This window comes from Rhinatrema bivittatum, chromosome 18, assembly GCF_901001135.1.
Source record: "Rhinatrema bivittatum chromosome 18, aRhiBiv1.1, whole genome shotgun sequence".
In the NCBI taxonomy this organism is placed as follows: domain Eukaryota; kingdom Metazoa; phylum Chordata; class Amphibia; order Gymnophiona; family Rhinatrematidae; genus Rhinatrema; species Rhinatrema bivittatum.
Genome location: NC_042632.1, coordinates 55,411,333 through 55,427,083, shown reverse-complemented (window position 1 = coordinate 55,427,083; position 15,751 = coordinate 55,411,333). Strand labels below are relative to the sequence as shown.

General features: G+C 46.0%; 1 protein-coding gene across 2 annotated transcripts in view; it reads left to right on the top strand.

Annotated features, from left to right (window-relative positions):
* SH3PXD2B (SH3 and PX domains 2B) overlaps positions 1-15,751 on the top strand; it is a 111,954-nt gene that overhangs the window by 66,134 nt on the left and 30,069 nt on the right. Inside the window, exons 5-7 of one of the 2 annotated variants that reach the window (XM_029583349.1) lie at positions 3,598-3,689; positions 10,518-10,543; positions 14,396-14,431. In XM_029583349.1, the coding sequence (XP_029439209.1) occupies positions 3,598-3,689; positions 10,518-10,543; positions 14,396-14,431 (154 nt within the window). The remainder of the gene's footprint in view (positions 1-3,597; positions 3,690-10,517; positions 10,544-14,395; positions 14,432-15,751) is intronic. The other variant, XM_029583350.1, reaches the window with a different exon arrangement.

Below are 15,751 nucleotides of genomic sequence, written 5' to 3'. Positions count from 1 at the left end.
TGCTGCGAACACCCAAGCAGAAACCACACCTGCACTATTCTCTGCTTTCTCAGTGTTCAACAGATCTTGCATGTGGACTGTGATATTGCAGGGCCATTCGGAGAACTAAGCAAGGAGAGTTTGTCTGCTTGCTGTATCCTTCTGCTTAATACTTTAGTAACTAAAAGCATCTCGTAGTCAAAGAGTAGAGGGGGCATAGGGAGGTAGAGCAATAATGATGGGAGGTAGCCGTATTTACTGGCGTGGTTCCTTAAATCTGTTTTATGATGTGAAAGCCTCTTCCATACATGTACGTGAACAGATGGACCAGCACAGTTAGTCCCTAGTGCCTTTACAATTGAAAACTGAGTGAACCTGGTGGCTTAATGTCATGCAGAGGGACTTGAGTTTAATTCCAAGCTCAGCTCATCTGTTCCTGGGTCAGCTAGGGCTGGGAGTGCCTCAGAGGCAGTGTTCACCTCCCCTTGGGAGGAGAGAGTGAGTTATCAATCAATGATTTGTATGTATGTGCTTTTAAAATTTGATATTCCACTTGCCATCAAAATCATCAAAGCAGAGTACAATCATAAACCAATCAAAATAAAAGTACATCAAATACAGTAATAACGAATACAATAATCATAAAACCGCCAGCAATAAAATTTTCACTTAAAAATATTCTTCCACTTTAGCCATTTGCACCCTGACCCATATTTCCCTCAACTCGGAGAAAGACCTGGTGCTTGGATGTGGGCCCTATGATTGCAGGGAAGGGGCCCTGGTGCGTGGCCCCAGCAGAAGACCATTGCTGCAATGAGCAGACTAAAGGACGTTGGGAGTGTAAAACAGAGGGAACATCTCCGGGTGGTTGTGAAGAAAGGCTCTTACTGTGCCAGATCCCAGCCCCTGTTCCAACTGAGCTGAAAGTCCAAAGGACTGGGCCAAAAAATAAACGGAAATCGAGAAGACGTGAGGCAGTGCGAAAAAGGGAGGGGGCTTTGGGGCCATGTCTTTCATTTACTGTGACGCACTGTGGAGGTGCTGGAGACCAGGAAGGCATGGGACAAGATTGGGGGGGGGGGGGGGGATTGCAGACAGGGGGGGGCCGTGTGGTCTTTTTCTCTGCCATCGGGCATCCTCTGAGCACGTTGGTCAGCCTTGTCCCAGTAATGGCGGTGGATAGGCCGTCACCAGCCTGGCACCCATCCGTACGCTCTGTCATGAAGGATGCAAGAGACTTGACTCGTCTGAGAAAGCTGATTGAGCCATACAAGACCAGCAGAGCTCCCTAATTCTGGGCCGGCTCTGCCTTTCTCTCTCCTGCTCGTTCCTTTCCCGCCGTTCTGCTTCTCTCCCTCTCTATCTCTCCATTCAGTCTGATTCTGGATGCTGCTTTCTCTCTGGGGGGCTCTAATGGCCTGGAGAGGTCAGTGAAAAGGTCCGGCTCAGTGACCTCAGTGTCTCGAAGGTTAACTGCAGGAACAAAGTGCATTAAAAGCTGACAGACTGTTGAAAAGGAAACCCAGTGTGTCCTGACCTTGGAGGCATTCATCTTTATCTCTTCAGAATACGGCCGGGGTCCTTGAAGCCCACCCAGGGAACACAGGTTTAAGGTTAGGCTAAATGTGGTTTTTCTACGGAGCTGCGACAGCTGAGGGTTCCTGTCTAGTAAAGGTCTACTCCAGGGGTGGCCAGCTCTGGTCCTCAGGTCTGGGTCCGAGGATATCCACAGTGACTACGCATGAGATAAATGTGCATGCGCTGCCTCCTCCATTTCATGCAAATCTATCTCGTGTATATTCTGAAATCCAGGCCAGCCCTGGTCTCTGCAGGCCCACGGCTTCTGGTTCCACATAAACTGAGTAGTGGTGGACGTGGATAAGATGTGGTATCCTATAAGTTGTCAAACCTTTCCAGCTGCCAACTGGGATGTGGACCAGAATAACCCGGTAAAGTGGATTGATCTTTATCCTCCATTAACTATGATGTTGCTCTATATTAATCAATTAGGACTGTAAAGAACTTCAAAAAATTAAAAAAAAATAAAGCTGCAAGCACAGAAAACATGAACCTGTTAATCAGAGAGGCGGCTGATTGCAATCAGTTTAATCAGGGTATTTTTTTGCCTTCTGTAATGAGTGTAATTAAAGCTGCATCCATCATTATCTCCTGCTCTGCCGCTCTGTGTGCAGAGTCTCTTACCCGGGCATCCTGAGGCTGAAGCTCTGCTCGACGCTCAGCCACGCACTCCCTCTTGCCCAGTACTGACTATGGGGGCATTTCTCCCAGCTATTTCCTCTTAAAACTGTATCCCCCTGCCCCCGCAGCCACCGGCAGGGAAAAGTGCGCACGTACGCTTCCGTGCAGGGAAAAGTGGTGGGGTTAGGGCAGGCCCCCTAAAATGCATGCAGCCATTTCATTTTGATGTCTGTGTACATTCGTTACCCTGGCGCACTCTGCAAAGTACCTGGGATAAGAGACTCCCTGCAGCACTAGTCCACTACAGGATTTTCAAAGGGAAACTCTCCTGGGAGTTTCCCTTTGAAAACTGGATTGTGCCTGTGAGCCTGCATGCACCACAGTGCTTAGTAGGCTACTGCCCATGAAAAATTGCATTTTTATCTCACCTTCCCCTCCCTTGCATTTCAGGATTTTTCCTGGGTGTCTGGACGCCTTTTCTGGTGGAGGGATGGAAGAGAAAGCCATTCTGAAGCTGAACAGGGCAACATCCCTCCTGCAGGGAAGCACTTGCTCTCAGCCCCACCTCCTCTCCCACTTCTCACCCCTGCCTACCCCCTTTTCTCTCCCCTCCCCATTCACATCATCTCTGCAGCTTACTGCCCAAAGGAACGGGGGAAACTCCAGCTTATTGGGATCTTCTGCACTAGGATCCATTGTGCTGCTGCAGGCAGACCACAGGGCCAGGAGCTTTACCTCCTTTTCAGATGTTATTAAATTGCTCAGTTCTGTCATGGGCATGATTTATAGCCCTTCTGTTACCCTTCTAAACTTGGCTAGGGCTGGGCAGGCTGTGAGGAAACCTGCACTCAGCACAGCTCCTGATCCATAAGTACCGTAATCAATGTCTTTAGCTTGCAACTGTGCAAAGCCATGGGACCGAGTACTGTGCTGTCAGAAAGGGGTTTCTTTACACTCACATTCCCTACAGATCTAGAAAAGTATATGGTGTGCTTGGACACTTGGCTAGATTAGCCCAGATTTCAAAGCAGTGGACAGTAACACCAGCCTTGTGACTGGAATGCTTTTCACAGCTGGGAGTTTGGAGTAATTCTTGACAAGCTGGCCTCCAGTTGTCCTATCTGACTTCTGCTTAATTTGTAATGTGTGCTTACGTGCTCAACTTTCTCCTGGAGCGCGCAAAGTTCCAGACAAGAAGTAAAAAAAAAAGCAGCATGAAGGCAGCACCAGCTCAACTGCTCACTGACTTGGAACCACCGCAGTACCCGTTGGATGGTGCATGCGATCAAACACACATCGGATGAGCTGTAGGTGCAAAAAAAAAAAATGTATTTTTGCAAATGGCTGTATCCTGTGATACTCATCCAGATTTGTGTCCTTGATGTCTTAAAGTTCCGATCTCTCTCCCTCTCTCTCCAGGCACTCATCCAGCTGCCGCCGTACATCTCTCAGTGTGAGGATGTCGTACAGTTCTTTGAGATGAGGCCCGAGGACCTGAATCCACCCAAAGAGTGAGTCTCCGTGTGTGTGTGGGCAAAACCTGGAGACCCGGGTTCAAATTCACCCCTTACTACTTAACGTCACAGTGAGCAAAAGTGTGCTTAGATCTGGCCTGTCACATTGTCCTAGTGCTGAGCTGATGGCATCAGAGCCTTAGCTGTTCTTCATTCAGATGATGCTGGTCCTTTTTGGGATCTGCATTTCTGCAGGTAAAACATTGTTTGATCGTTCCCCACCGTCTGCACAGGTACAAGTCAGCGTGTGTGTTTTCAAAGCAGTATATGCAGATTTTATAGGTGTTCCTGAGGGCTGGGCTAGGTTGGAAGGAGAGGCAACTGTATGCATAGTTTTGAATATTCAAAACCACACATTAAAAAAAAGGTACCCAAATAAAAAACAGTTGCACATTTGTGCAGGTAGTTTTAGGGGAGCAATAATCAGGGCAAAACTATTGGTGCGAATGCAGCAGGTAAAATGTTTGATTATTTACTGCCAAGTTATTAATTTCAAGAATAAGATCTGATTTAGCAATGGTGTGGGACTATTTTATCAGCAGCACAGAGAGAGGAAGAGTGTGCTTCTCACAGGAAGGTTGCATGACCTCAGACTGCCCACTGCAGGTCAGTGAGAGGAACAGCCCGGGTCGGACCGGTGTCCTCCAGTAACAGCCCATGATGAATGTGTTCCAGCTCCCAGCCAGGAATGCTGGGAGTGAATCCCGCGTCTTGCACAACTCTGCAGGGTGTGGGTCTTGTGATTCTGAGTGCCGGCCAGCAGAGCTCCAGTGAAATAAACAGCATGGCCGGAGGATTAATACCCAAATCACAAATGCCACTGCTCGCTGCCTCTTAACTCTCTCTATCCCATTTATCCCTTCCACACCCCCTCCCCCTCTTTCTCTCGGCCCCTTCCAGCTCCCCGTACACTTTTAGTATCTCGTCTCCTACCTCTCCCACTTCCCTGACCTTGTCCTGTTCCCTGCTCTGTATTTAGACTCTTTGGTTCCTCCTGAGATTGAGGAACCGAGTGCTGACTAATTACAAGTGACTGATGGGGCTTCTTTATTCCCTGTATCAGGGGACCTCCCCGGATTCATGATGGTTAATGATTCCTAGCTCAGACTTCCCAGACCCGTCCTGGTGACTTCACGGCCGAGATCATGCATGAGACAAATTTGTGTATACTGGGTCTCCAGTGTATGCAGATCCATCTCATGCAGATTCATTGTGGATCTCCTGACAGTGGCGATGGGTGACCAGGTCAGGTTTGGGAAGCTCTTGGATCTGCTGTGCAGGAAGCTGGTAATGGCAGCTTCTGAATTTCAAGGCTTGATGAGTGACCGGTCTTCATTTCTGTTTCCACAATATTTATGGTGCAGTGGTTAGCGATTAACTTCCTGTAGAGGGGGGGAGGGGGGGGAGGCTGAAAACCTCCCATCATCCGTTGTTTCTGGCCATTTTTTGGAGGCTCTGAGAGGCTTGCTGGTCGAGGAGAACGTCTTGGCCCCAGCACTCCCAGGCACCCAAGCTTGCCGTCCATCAGCACCAGGTCAGGTGCCCACGGTCCTGCAAAAACGTCCTCTGTCACGCTCTGGTACATGAGCCAGTGCCAGCTGAGCCATGCCCACTGCTCGGAGGAGACTGCTCAGCCCTGTTGGCTTCTTGCTTCGGCGCTTTTCTTCATGTTTACTTCTTCTTCTTTATTAAGCTTTCTGTTCATTGCTTACTTGTTGTGCAGCCTCATGTATTTGATTAGTCGGAGTGCTTCCACGGGCTCGCCTCATTATCTAATGGCATTGCCGCTTGTCATTTTTCTTTCTTGATTGTCTCCATGCCTGCGTGTGCCGCTGAGGCAGTGACCTTTCTTTTGTTCAGGCTTCCTTACGTGCAACCCAGAATTTAAGCTGGTGGGGGGGGGGGGGGGTGTAATCTGTCCTGCAGAGTTTGGTTCATCTTTGCGTAAACTCCCCTTTAAAATGCCAAATTAAAAAAAAATGAGCCGCTGTGGCTCGTACGTGAATTAAAGGAAATGTTTGAGAAATCTTCAGCAGTCAGCTTTGAACACTCAAGCAATTCCTGTTTTACTGGTGGGGGTTGTGGTTTGCTCCTTTCTTTGCTTGCTGTGACCAGTCAGTCAGGGAGCAGTCACAATACAGGGAATACTTTAAAACTCCCGAGCTTAGCACTTTTTTCTTTTTCTTTAGTTATCTCAGCCTTTACTTGGAGTCCAGACATGCCTAAAGTTTTTTGTTTTTTTTAAACCTATAAGAATTTATCTTTTCTTCAGGTCTGGTTAATTAGGGTCATAGTAAAAATCTGGACTGGCCCAATGTTCTGCACAAAGAGATTTAAAGCTTTCCTTGGCGCTATTGCCTGCACACTCCCACTACGGGTCTTTAACTGGCACAGACTGGTCTGGGGTGCTGGGTAATAAAGAATTTGAGACACAGATTTCAGAGAGATGCATTTCTCTACCATTGAATCTTCCTTATATGTTAAATTAAGTAGGACAATCTTTAGTAGCCCAGAGACGTTTGGTCTACCACAACACTCAGCTTTAATTCTCCATTTGCGCACCTTTTATAAAGCTGTGTGTGAACTAGAAGCCGCCACGGCCCCGTAACAATAATGACGAATCCCACTGGACATTTCCCATCCATTCTGCAAGCCATGATACTAGAACGTTCCACCCCTTGATGAGTCCAACTGACTGAGCACTCCTGCTGCCGATAGCTGGCAAGAGAAGGGGAGCTGTAACCTTTCTCTACGTTTCTTTCTTCACTTCACATTTAGCAGATAGCTGCTGGGGACATTTCAAGGGTATTTGCTGTGTATTTCACATTCATGAGATATTTATTAGCTGCAATTTCAAATGTTAATTAATAAAAGACCTTGATTCTCCTCTGGCAGGAAGTTTAAGCCTTTATTTGTTGCCTTTTGATATCCTGCCAGGTCATAGAGAGGGACATGAAGTAGGGATGAGACGTGCGAGGCCCTTGAAATATCGCTCTCTTATTTGGATTGGGAAGGATTTCCGAGCTCATAAATTAGATAAGGCACCGAAAGAGAGCCAGAGGTTTGGGAAAAAAAACCAAAATAAACAACCCTACATTTGAAAGATGATTTTACGCTGATGAAGACAAGAGTAATTCTGTTCTCTCTGCTGAGTTAAAAAGTTGCTTTTGATGGCTTGGCTTAACCCCAAGCAACTGGGATGTGGCCTTTCATTCTGCTAATGACTTGATTCTGAGACCTGATATCATTTCACTCTCCTTGGCTGGCCCAGGTTGTTTCCCTGGAAGGAGTGGGATGGAGAGTGTTTGAGTTGGTGACCTGCCAGGAATTTCCTATTTTGGTTCGGGAACTTCATTACAATTAAGAACAATCTGAAGAAGATAGATGGGAATATGGAGGCCCAGACAGCTTGGGATAGAGTTGTTTTTTAGTCTGGAGTTGAACCAGCCACAGACAGGAATTGACCTGATCTTGGAAGGGGTGGGGGGCGTTGAGTTGGGTTTACAGTCTTGCGAATAATCCCGATGACCTGTTAGGAATTCAGGGTCCCTGGTAGTGTCGCAGAGACACTTCACCAGTGGAGAGCATTCTGTCATGTCAGTAGCAAGAAGCTAAGCCAGTCCTGATATTACTGTGATTGCATTCATGGACTTGTATTTTTGGTTTAAGAAACAGGAGCCTACACATCCATGCACTGAATTGGAGGCCCAAAGAAAAAGGAGGAAACTGCTGGATGAAAAAAAACTCCTGCAGAGTTCTGTGGTGGGTCACGACATTGGAGCAGGAGATAGGGTTTGGAAAGATAACTAGAACATATCAAAGAGCCACTTTCAAATGTTACCACACAGACCAAGATGACGGACTTAGCTTTTAAACCATTTTTAAAATAATCCTTTATTTCTTGGGGATAGACAATAACCATGAAAACAATTGAAACTGACTGACATTCAAAACATTTGATTCACATATCATTCTGACAAGATGCTAAAGCATCACCATCGAAGAAACATGCCCCTTAAATCAGGATAAACTTGGGTCCTATTGGGAACCAGTCAGATTTGTAATTGATCATGTGGGATGCAATAAAGCAAGATTTTTTGTGATAGAGTCACCATGTATCAATATATGAAATAAGGAGGAAGGAAGACCATTAATGAGTATCCCAGTCCTTGGAGTAGAACATAATGCTTTAATCCAGCGAATACATTTGTCAGGAAATGGATATTTGCCCATTTCAGGATATAGAAGACGCGGTGAATATTCGTTATGGACAACCTCTCCTATGTTAGACCCCTTTGTTTGCTTATTTTACTCTCGTCCAGCTAGAGAGCTCAAAGACAATATTGTATTCTGCATTCGCCATTGGAGTATTTTGGCAAAGATCTTGAAGTCCGCATTAATCAATGACATTGGCCATATGAGCTGCGCCCCATTTCATCTTTTCCAGTCTTGGGGGATCATTGCAATATTGACAGCTAGTAAATTATCCAACGAGGCACCTGAAGACCTCAGAAAACTGAAAAACTCAAGTAGCAAAGGGGCCAGCAGATCAGAATAACTCTTGCACCAACCTGGTACCTGTTAGAGCTGGGACTTCTGCCGAAGACAAATGCATAATGGCTTTACGCAACTCTAAAGGGGAAACATGGGCACACATGCTTATTTTTTTCTATAGTCTGGAGGCTTGAAAAACACCAGTAGCATTGTTGTTCCTTCCCCAATGACTCTCCTATCGGAGAACCATGCTTGTCTTTTGCAGCTCTGCAATAAGACTCATAGGGTGGGAGGGTTGCAAAGGTTAAAAGGCAAGTGAGTACTGTATCTATGCAAAAACTCTGAATTATAGTATAGAGAAACACAGTGAGGAGAGGCAGCACTGAGATCTGAACGTTATGCTCCAAGTTTGACAGCCCAGTCCTGTAACCGCTAAGCCTCAGTATTTGTTTCTAAATAATTTGTAAAGGAAGCTTTCTTTTTTTAGCGCACAAATTGGGAAAAATCTTCTAACGCAGCCAGTTCTAATGTCCCCAACCAGAGATCAGAGCATGACAGCTAGGAGAGGAGGTGAAGGACGGAGAGAGTGCTCTCCAGTTGCTTATATTTTTAAACACTTGATTTTAATCAGGATCACTAAAGGGGCCATGGTAGCCTCTTACTGCACCAAGTGTGTGTGTGTGTGTGTGTGATAGCAGCAGGGACAGGAGAAAAATTGGAGAGGCACTGAAAACGGATCATTCCCCTCATGTCAGCAGACCAGCTTTGCGCTAGGTCTGTCGTCATCCTTTCGGATATAATAACCAGCAAACGTACAGGCACCATTGTGCAGATCAGGATGCACTGGGCTACCATTTTCTTAGAAGAAAAGGCTCTTACCATCTTTGACTTCCCTGGCAAGAGTCCTTGTTACACGAAGAGGTGAAATTTGAGCTTCTGTAGGCTGCAGAGGTTTTTTCCATGCTGTTTTTCTTAATGAGGCTGTGTAGGCCTGTGCAACTCCCTTGAGCCTGTACAGTATCTGGTGATGTCACTATCTTGGGCTCAGGACCAGGGAATAAAGAAAGCCATCTGCCATCGTGCATGGCCAAAATCAGAGAGGGAGGTGCAGTCGCGCAGGAGAACACAGAGTACATCACGGCCTCTCACTCTCTCGGGAGTCTCGGCTCTCGTGGTATCTAATCAAATTATTTTTAGGAGGCGTGAGGCGGCATTTCTGTGCAGTGGGGGAGGTGGAGGGGCGCTGCCACCCAACCCCACTGGGGACAAAAATCTGTTTGGGACCTTGCCCAAAGAACGAGAGAAGCTTCCTGCCTGATTCGGGGGAGGCCTGGTCTCCTCTCTCCCCGGTGTAAATGAGTTGCTGATGTCGCTGCAGCAGAGGGATGAGGGGCAGCAAGGGTTGCTTAGGGGTGTGCATGGGGAACCCTTTTGTTTTGTTTTGTTTTTATTTCTTAATTTACTATTTTTCGGAGGCAGAATTTTCATTTTGTTTCTGCATTTTAGTGTCTCCTTACAAAAAAAAAAAATAAACCCACAGAAATGAAAGAAAGCAAAAAGAAGTGTTATGTCATTTCAGAGGGGAAAGGTTTTGTTTAAAGATGAGAGCACATCGCAGGCCGTGTGTGTGGTGCAGGTTGGGGAATGGCTTTTGTTACTAGCGGAGCAGAATATACTGCAAGTCAGGCTCGCATGCATGGGCATGGGGAGAGCTGCATAGGAGGCTCTGTGTTGGAATGGGGTAGGTAGGTGCTTCGCTGGGGATTTGCAATACAATAGTGGAGGGCGGGGGTGCTGCTAGAGATGTATATATAGGGCGTTTGTACAATCTCCGCTTGTATCAGGCCTTGCCAGAGTTCTCAGGCATTCACAGTGCTCTGTCATGAACGATGTGCTGCAAATAGCGGGGTTTAAACGAGGTTTGGACAAGTTCCCGGAGGAAAAGTCCATGACGCATTATTAGCCAGGGAGGCTAAAGAAAGCCATGGCCATCGCTGGGAGTGAGTAACGGGAATTTGACCTTCTTCATGGCATCTACCTTGACCTGGATTGGCCACGGTCAGAGGCAGGATGCTGGGCTCGATGGACCTGGGTCTGACCCGGCATGGCGCTTCTTAGGTAAAGGATGTGGGTTCCCCTGGTATGGGAAATGTTCTGCTCATCTCCTCCAGCAGCAAAATAATCCAGAGTCTGAGCACTTTGGGGTATTGGTTCTGATCCATGTCCTGCAATGTAAAGCTCTGCTTTTCAGGTGTAAACAGTGTAAGATCGTTTCCTGGGTGAGGAATCGCTGCTCAGAACATTCCTCAACTTTTCTTTCTTTTGTTTCAGGGAGGCCCTTGGCAAGAAGAAATCTGGTAAGATCATTTGTATTATTAAATCTAAATATCTGTCTCTAAGTATAAAATACATTGTTTTATCTGTGCCTAGCTGCAATTTTAAATCTAGAGGTCAATATTGACGGATAGCTTAAAGTTTTTTCTAACTAAATGGTAAGATTTCGATAATCAGCCCCTTATCCAGCTACATTTTACCACATAAGTCATCATCTGGCCAAAATCTGGCCTGATAAAAAAAAAAAAGAAGTTGCGGGACATTTTGGAGAGGAGCTAAGTTATCCCACTAACTTTCCTGACTTTCGGCTACATCTGGCCAAGTTAGCCGGATAACTGTAGCCCTGTTTCAGACACAGCTGGTTAGGTATTTAATGTCTCCATTTGTATATTCAGTGAGACGTTTCCCACTGAATGCACGGGACACGTAATCCGGCTAACTTTACCCCGTAACTTGTCCACTACCCATCTTACTGGACATGAGCCCCACAACTTTTAAAACTTATTTTTGCCGCTTGTTTATTTTAATACTGTCATCTCTACACGAGTCTTTGTCCGTGTGTCAGAGTTCAGTATGCACGTGTCTCTGTGCCCGTGGGCATGCACGTTTCTCTATGTGCATGTGTCATCGTGCGAGTGTGCACTTCTCTGTACATCTCTCTCCGTGTGTGCCGTGTGTGGGAGAGGGATGCAGAGTTGGTTGTCTAACTTGATTAATGTGTGGCTGCGTAGGCTGCAGAATCTCCAGGGCGTCCCCATGTGCGACAGTATTGTAGGTTGCAACCTCACAAGATCCTATCTCAAGTTATTCTGCAGTGCACTTCCAGAGGAGTGGAACATGGGAAATGATTCATGTTTTTTAAGAGTTTGGGCTTTATTAGGATAAGGCAAAATCCAGTGGCTACGTCCAGCGATGCCAAGTTCAGCAGTGCCCTCACCATGCTGAATGAGGCGTCTGGGCTGTACCCACAAGAAATGGCAGCAGGGAGCCATTCCCGGGATATTCTCTGGAGGAGCAGAAAACAAAGCCAACATTTCGTCCACTCTTGTCCTTTATTTCTGGAAGAAGAGGAAATGTTGGCGTTTTGTTTCAGGTGGTTCCCTTTTAGGAGGCGACAGCTTTCATTCGCGTGTGTCCCCGCTCCGTGCAGCTCTGCGGGGGCCACCTGCTTATTGCTATGCGCTGGTGGGGAGCTCCAGAGGCAGTTAGCGAGGAGGAGGAGAATGCGATAGGGGTAACACTTGCATGCAAGGCCCATGACAGAGCTAAGGCTGGTCTTGCACGCGCACACCTCTGAATTTTATTTTAATGATCTAAGCCATCTCATTCATTGTTCTCGCTCATTATTTATTTATTTATTTATTTATTTCTTTTGTATACCGACATTCGATCGAGATATCACATCGGTTTCCAGAAAACAGGTTGAATAGAGCCGGAGCTGCCCTATTTTACATTGTAACAAGAGAACAGTTGATTAAACAATAAATATAAGGAACATTGTAACATATGAATAAAATTAGAATTAAATATTAGTGGGTATATAGAAATGGCAAATAGCCTATATACAATATGTACAATATGACTTGGTTATGAGTAGGGTGGGGGACAGGGAAGAGGGAGGTTACGAGAAGGGTGGGGGACAGGGAAAAGGGAGGATAGAGGAGGGGGGAGGGGTTATGCGTTCATGCAGAGTAGAAGTTATGCGGTAAGGCTTTCAAGAGCGTTTATTATAGGATGTTGGGGTTCAGGAGGGAATGCTTTCAAGAACAGCCATGTTTTGAGCTGTTTTTTAAAGACTTGCGGTGAGGGTTCGTTTCTGAGCTGTGGGGGGAGGGAGTTCCAGAGGGTAGGGCCAGCTATTGTAATGGCTCGTTTGCGTGTTGTATTGAGGTGAGCATTTTTAAGAGTTGGGATGGAGAGGAGACCTGAGTTGGTGGATCTGAGATTTCTTTGTGTGAAATATGGTTGGATGTTGTTGTTTAGCCAGACCATTCTGTTGTTGTTTATTTTTTTTGTGAAGAAGGGTGAGGGTTTTATACTGGATTCTTTGTGTGATGGGCAGCCAGTGGAGGTCTTTGAGAGTGGGTGTGATGTGGGAGGATTTTCTGTGATTGGTGATAATTCTGGCGGCGGCGTTTTGTAGAACTTGGAGGGGCTTGATGTGGATTTCAGGAAGTCCAAGGAGGAGGGAGTTGCAGTAGTCGAGTTTTGAGAAAATAATTGATTGTAGTACTGTTCGGAAATCATGCAGTTGGAGGAGAGGTTTGAGTTTTTTAAGTGTTTGAAGTTTGAAAAATCCATCTTTGATTATATTGGAGATGTGTCGTTTAAAGTTGAGTTGGCTGTCGATGGTTACTCCTAGGTTTTTTGTGGATGGTGTGAGTGAGGTTCTTGATAAGTTTGGCATCCCAGTGTTGTTTGCGCTTCCTGTGTTGTTTGAGGGGGTGCTCTCGAGGGGGGAAGCGGGACGGTCGTCCTGGATGTGAATGATTTCTGTTTTGGCTTGGTTGAGGCAGAGAGATAGTTGTGATAGCAGTTGAGATAAATTTGAACTGAGTTTGTTCCATCTTTCCATGGTGAGTTCAATGGATTTGGTGATGGGGAGGAGAATTTGAATGTCGTCTGCATAAACGAAGTAGGTGAGGTTGGCATCAGAGAGGTATTTGCATAGTGGGAGGAGGTAGATGTTGAAGAGGGTCGAGGATAGTGAAGAACCTTGAGGGACGCCATGGGTGAGGGGCACTTGGGAGGATTCAGAAGAGTTTGTCTTGACAATGAAGGATCTGTTAGAGAGGTATGATTTGAACCAGTTGAGTGTAGTGTCTTGCAGACCGATCTCTTTAAGTCTGGTGAGGAGAGTTCTGTGGTTGATGGTGTCAAATGCGGCTGATATATCGAGGAGGATCAGTAGAAATGTCTTGCCACTGTCTCGGCCTCTGAGGATGGTGTCGGTGAGGGAGAGGAGGAGAGTTTCTGTGCTGTAGAGTTTTCTGAAGCCGTGCTGTGTTGGATGGAGAAGATTGTGGGCGTCGAGGTGGTCTGTGAGTTGATTGTTGACAGTTTTCTCGATGATTTTTGCTAGGAATGGGAGGTTGGAGACTGGTCTGTAGTTTGCAGGATCAGATTTGTCGAGTTGCGGTTTTTTTATGATAGGTTTGATGATGGCGTTTTTGAGTTTGTCTGGGAAGATTCCTTGTTCGAGGGATAGGTTGATGATTTGGGTTATAGGTTTGGCAATAATCTCTCTGATGAGTTTTAGGGTTTTGATGGGGATGGAGTCTACGGGGTGGGATGCTGGTTTGGTTTTTTTGATGAAGGGTTCAATTTCTGTAGATGCAACAGGAGTGAATTGGGTCCAAATGTGGATGGGAGGAGGGATATTTGTTGAGTCGTTGTGGGAATGGGGAATCTTGGCAATGATGTTGTCGACTTTGTCCTTGAAGAATTGAGCTAGTTTGTCACTGGAGATGTTGTTGGAGTTTGGCATTGTGTCATTCTGGATTGGGTTGGTGAGTTCTTTGACGTATGAGAAGAGGGTCCTCGGGTTGAATTGGTATTCATGAATTCTGGATGTGTAGAAATTGCGCTTTGCTGTGTTGAGGTCAGCTGTATATTTGTGTAGAAGTGTTCTATATTTGTCTTTCAGGTTTGGTGTAGGTGTTCGTCTCCATTGTTTTTCGGTTTGTCTGAGCATTCGTTTGGATGTTTTCAGTTCGGGGGTGTACCAAGGAGCATTTTGTTTAGTAGATGATCTGATTTCCTTTTTTATTGTGGGGCATAATGTGTTGGCTATGTCAGCGTTGATGGAGATCCAGGTTATTTCAGATTATTTCTTCTCACCCATGCTTTTTTCCTTCATTTTTTTCCTTCATCAGGGTTTGTCCAGCGAGCGTCATCTTTCCTTAAGAGAGGTAGTAACACTAACAGTCCCTTTGCTTGGCCCTGTTCTCTCTCTCTCTCTCCCTCCGCTGCCTTTCGCTGTGTAATATGTGCTTCTCTGGGGGAGTGGGGGGAGGTAGAATCTGTCCAGGAAACGCAAGACAACCTTTCTAATTGATTTTAAATGTGGGACGTTACTGTGCGCTTCTGTGATTATTCCCAAAGCTCTGATTCCATGCAAGGGCCCTTGACAAAGGAGAGAGCAGAAGCTGCTCAGATAGATGCAGACTTGTAAGGTGGGGGAAGAGCACCGTAAACTCCCAAAAGCCAGAGAGCGTGGGGGTCCTGTGTGCAGTTAGGTGCCCGTCAAGCTAGCTCTTCCTGAAGGAAGCACTCGCTGATTTGCAATGTTGCAAACTGCAGCTCCCTGGCTACTGATAGGCCGTGACGGCAGGGGATGTATTATGCCAGTTCTGATTACTGATACACGTTAGGGTTCACGCTTGCATGATTTGGACCCGTTATTCCTCAGATACATTGTTAGACTATATCCCAGGGCCTCTTACAGGTTCCATCTTAGGCGGAGGCCAGGCAAGCTTGCTCATGTCAGTGGCTCTTCTCAGTTAGCGTGGCGTTTCTACGGAATCACTTATCTAGAGGGATCCGGCCAGTGTCACAGCTATTGCTATTCAGGAAAGATTTTGAAAGTTACTTTGTTTCTTCAGGCCCTTGACACCTATTTTATGCATTTTGCTTATTTGTTGGCTTACAACTTTACAGAGGTTTGTAGTTGTGCCTCGCCAAGAATATCAGATTGTGCGAGCTAGACATTTTTAAAATACATAAATTGTTATTTATTATGTAGTTTGCTTTTACTGTGTATTTGTGTTCTGATGTTTTAAATTTGTTGTGCACCACTTTGAGCCCTCACTGGGGAAAAGCAGGACACATGAAGTTACTCCTGGGTCAGACCAAAGGTCCATGGAGCCGAGCATCCTGTCTCTGACAGTGGCCAAGAAGTACCTGGCAGTTGGGGAATATAAATGCAAAGAATTAATTTAAAAAATGAAGGTGGGGCCGAGGTTTATCATCTCTGGAAGCATTTTCTAAATGGAAATATGTTTGATGTCAACTGAGTATCCAATAAGTAATATTTGCTCAGAGCAGTACAGACGCAGGATGTGAGGGCTCGATCCAGTATTCACTTTGTGACTGCCGCTCATTCATTCATTCATTCATTCATTCATTCATTCTTGAATTAGTCTAGCTCAGCTCAGTGCAAAAGAGAGAAAGCGGGATATTGAGTTTGGTTCCATGGGCAACCTCTCACTTAGAAGGACTATGGGAGACTA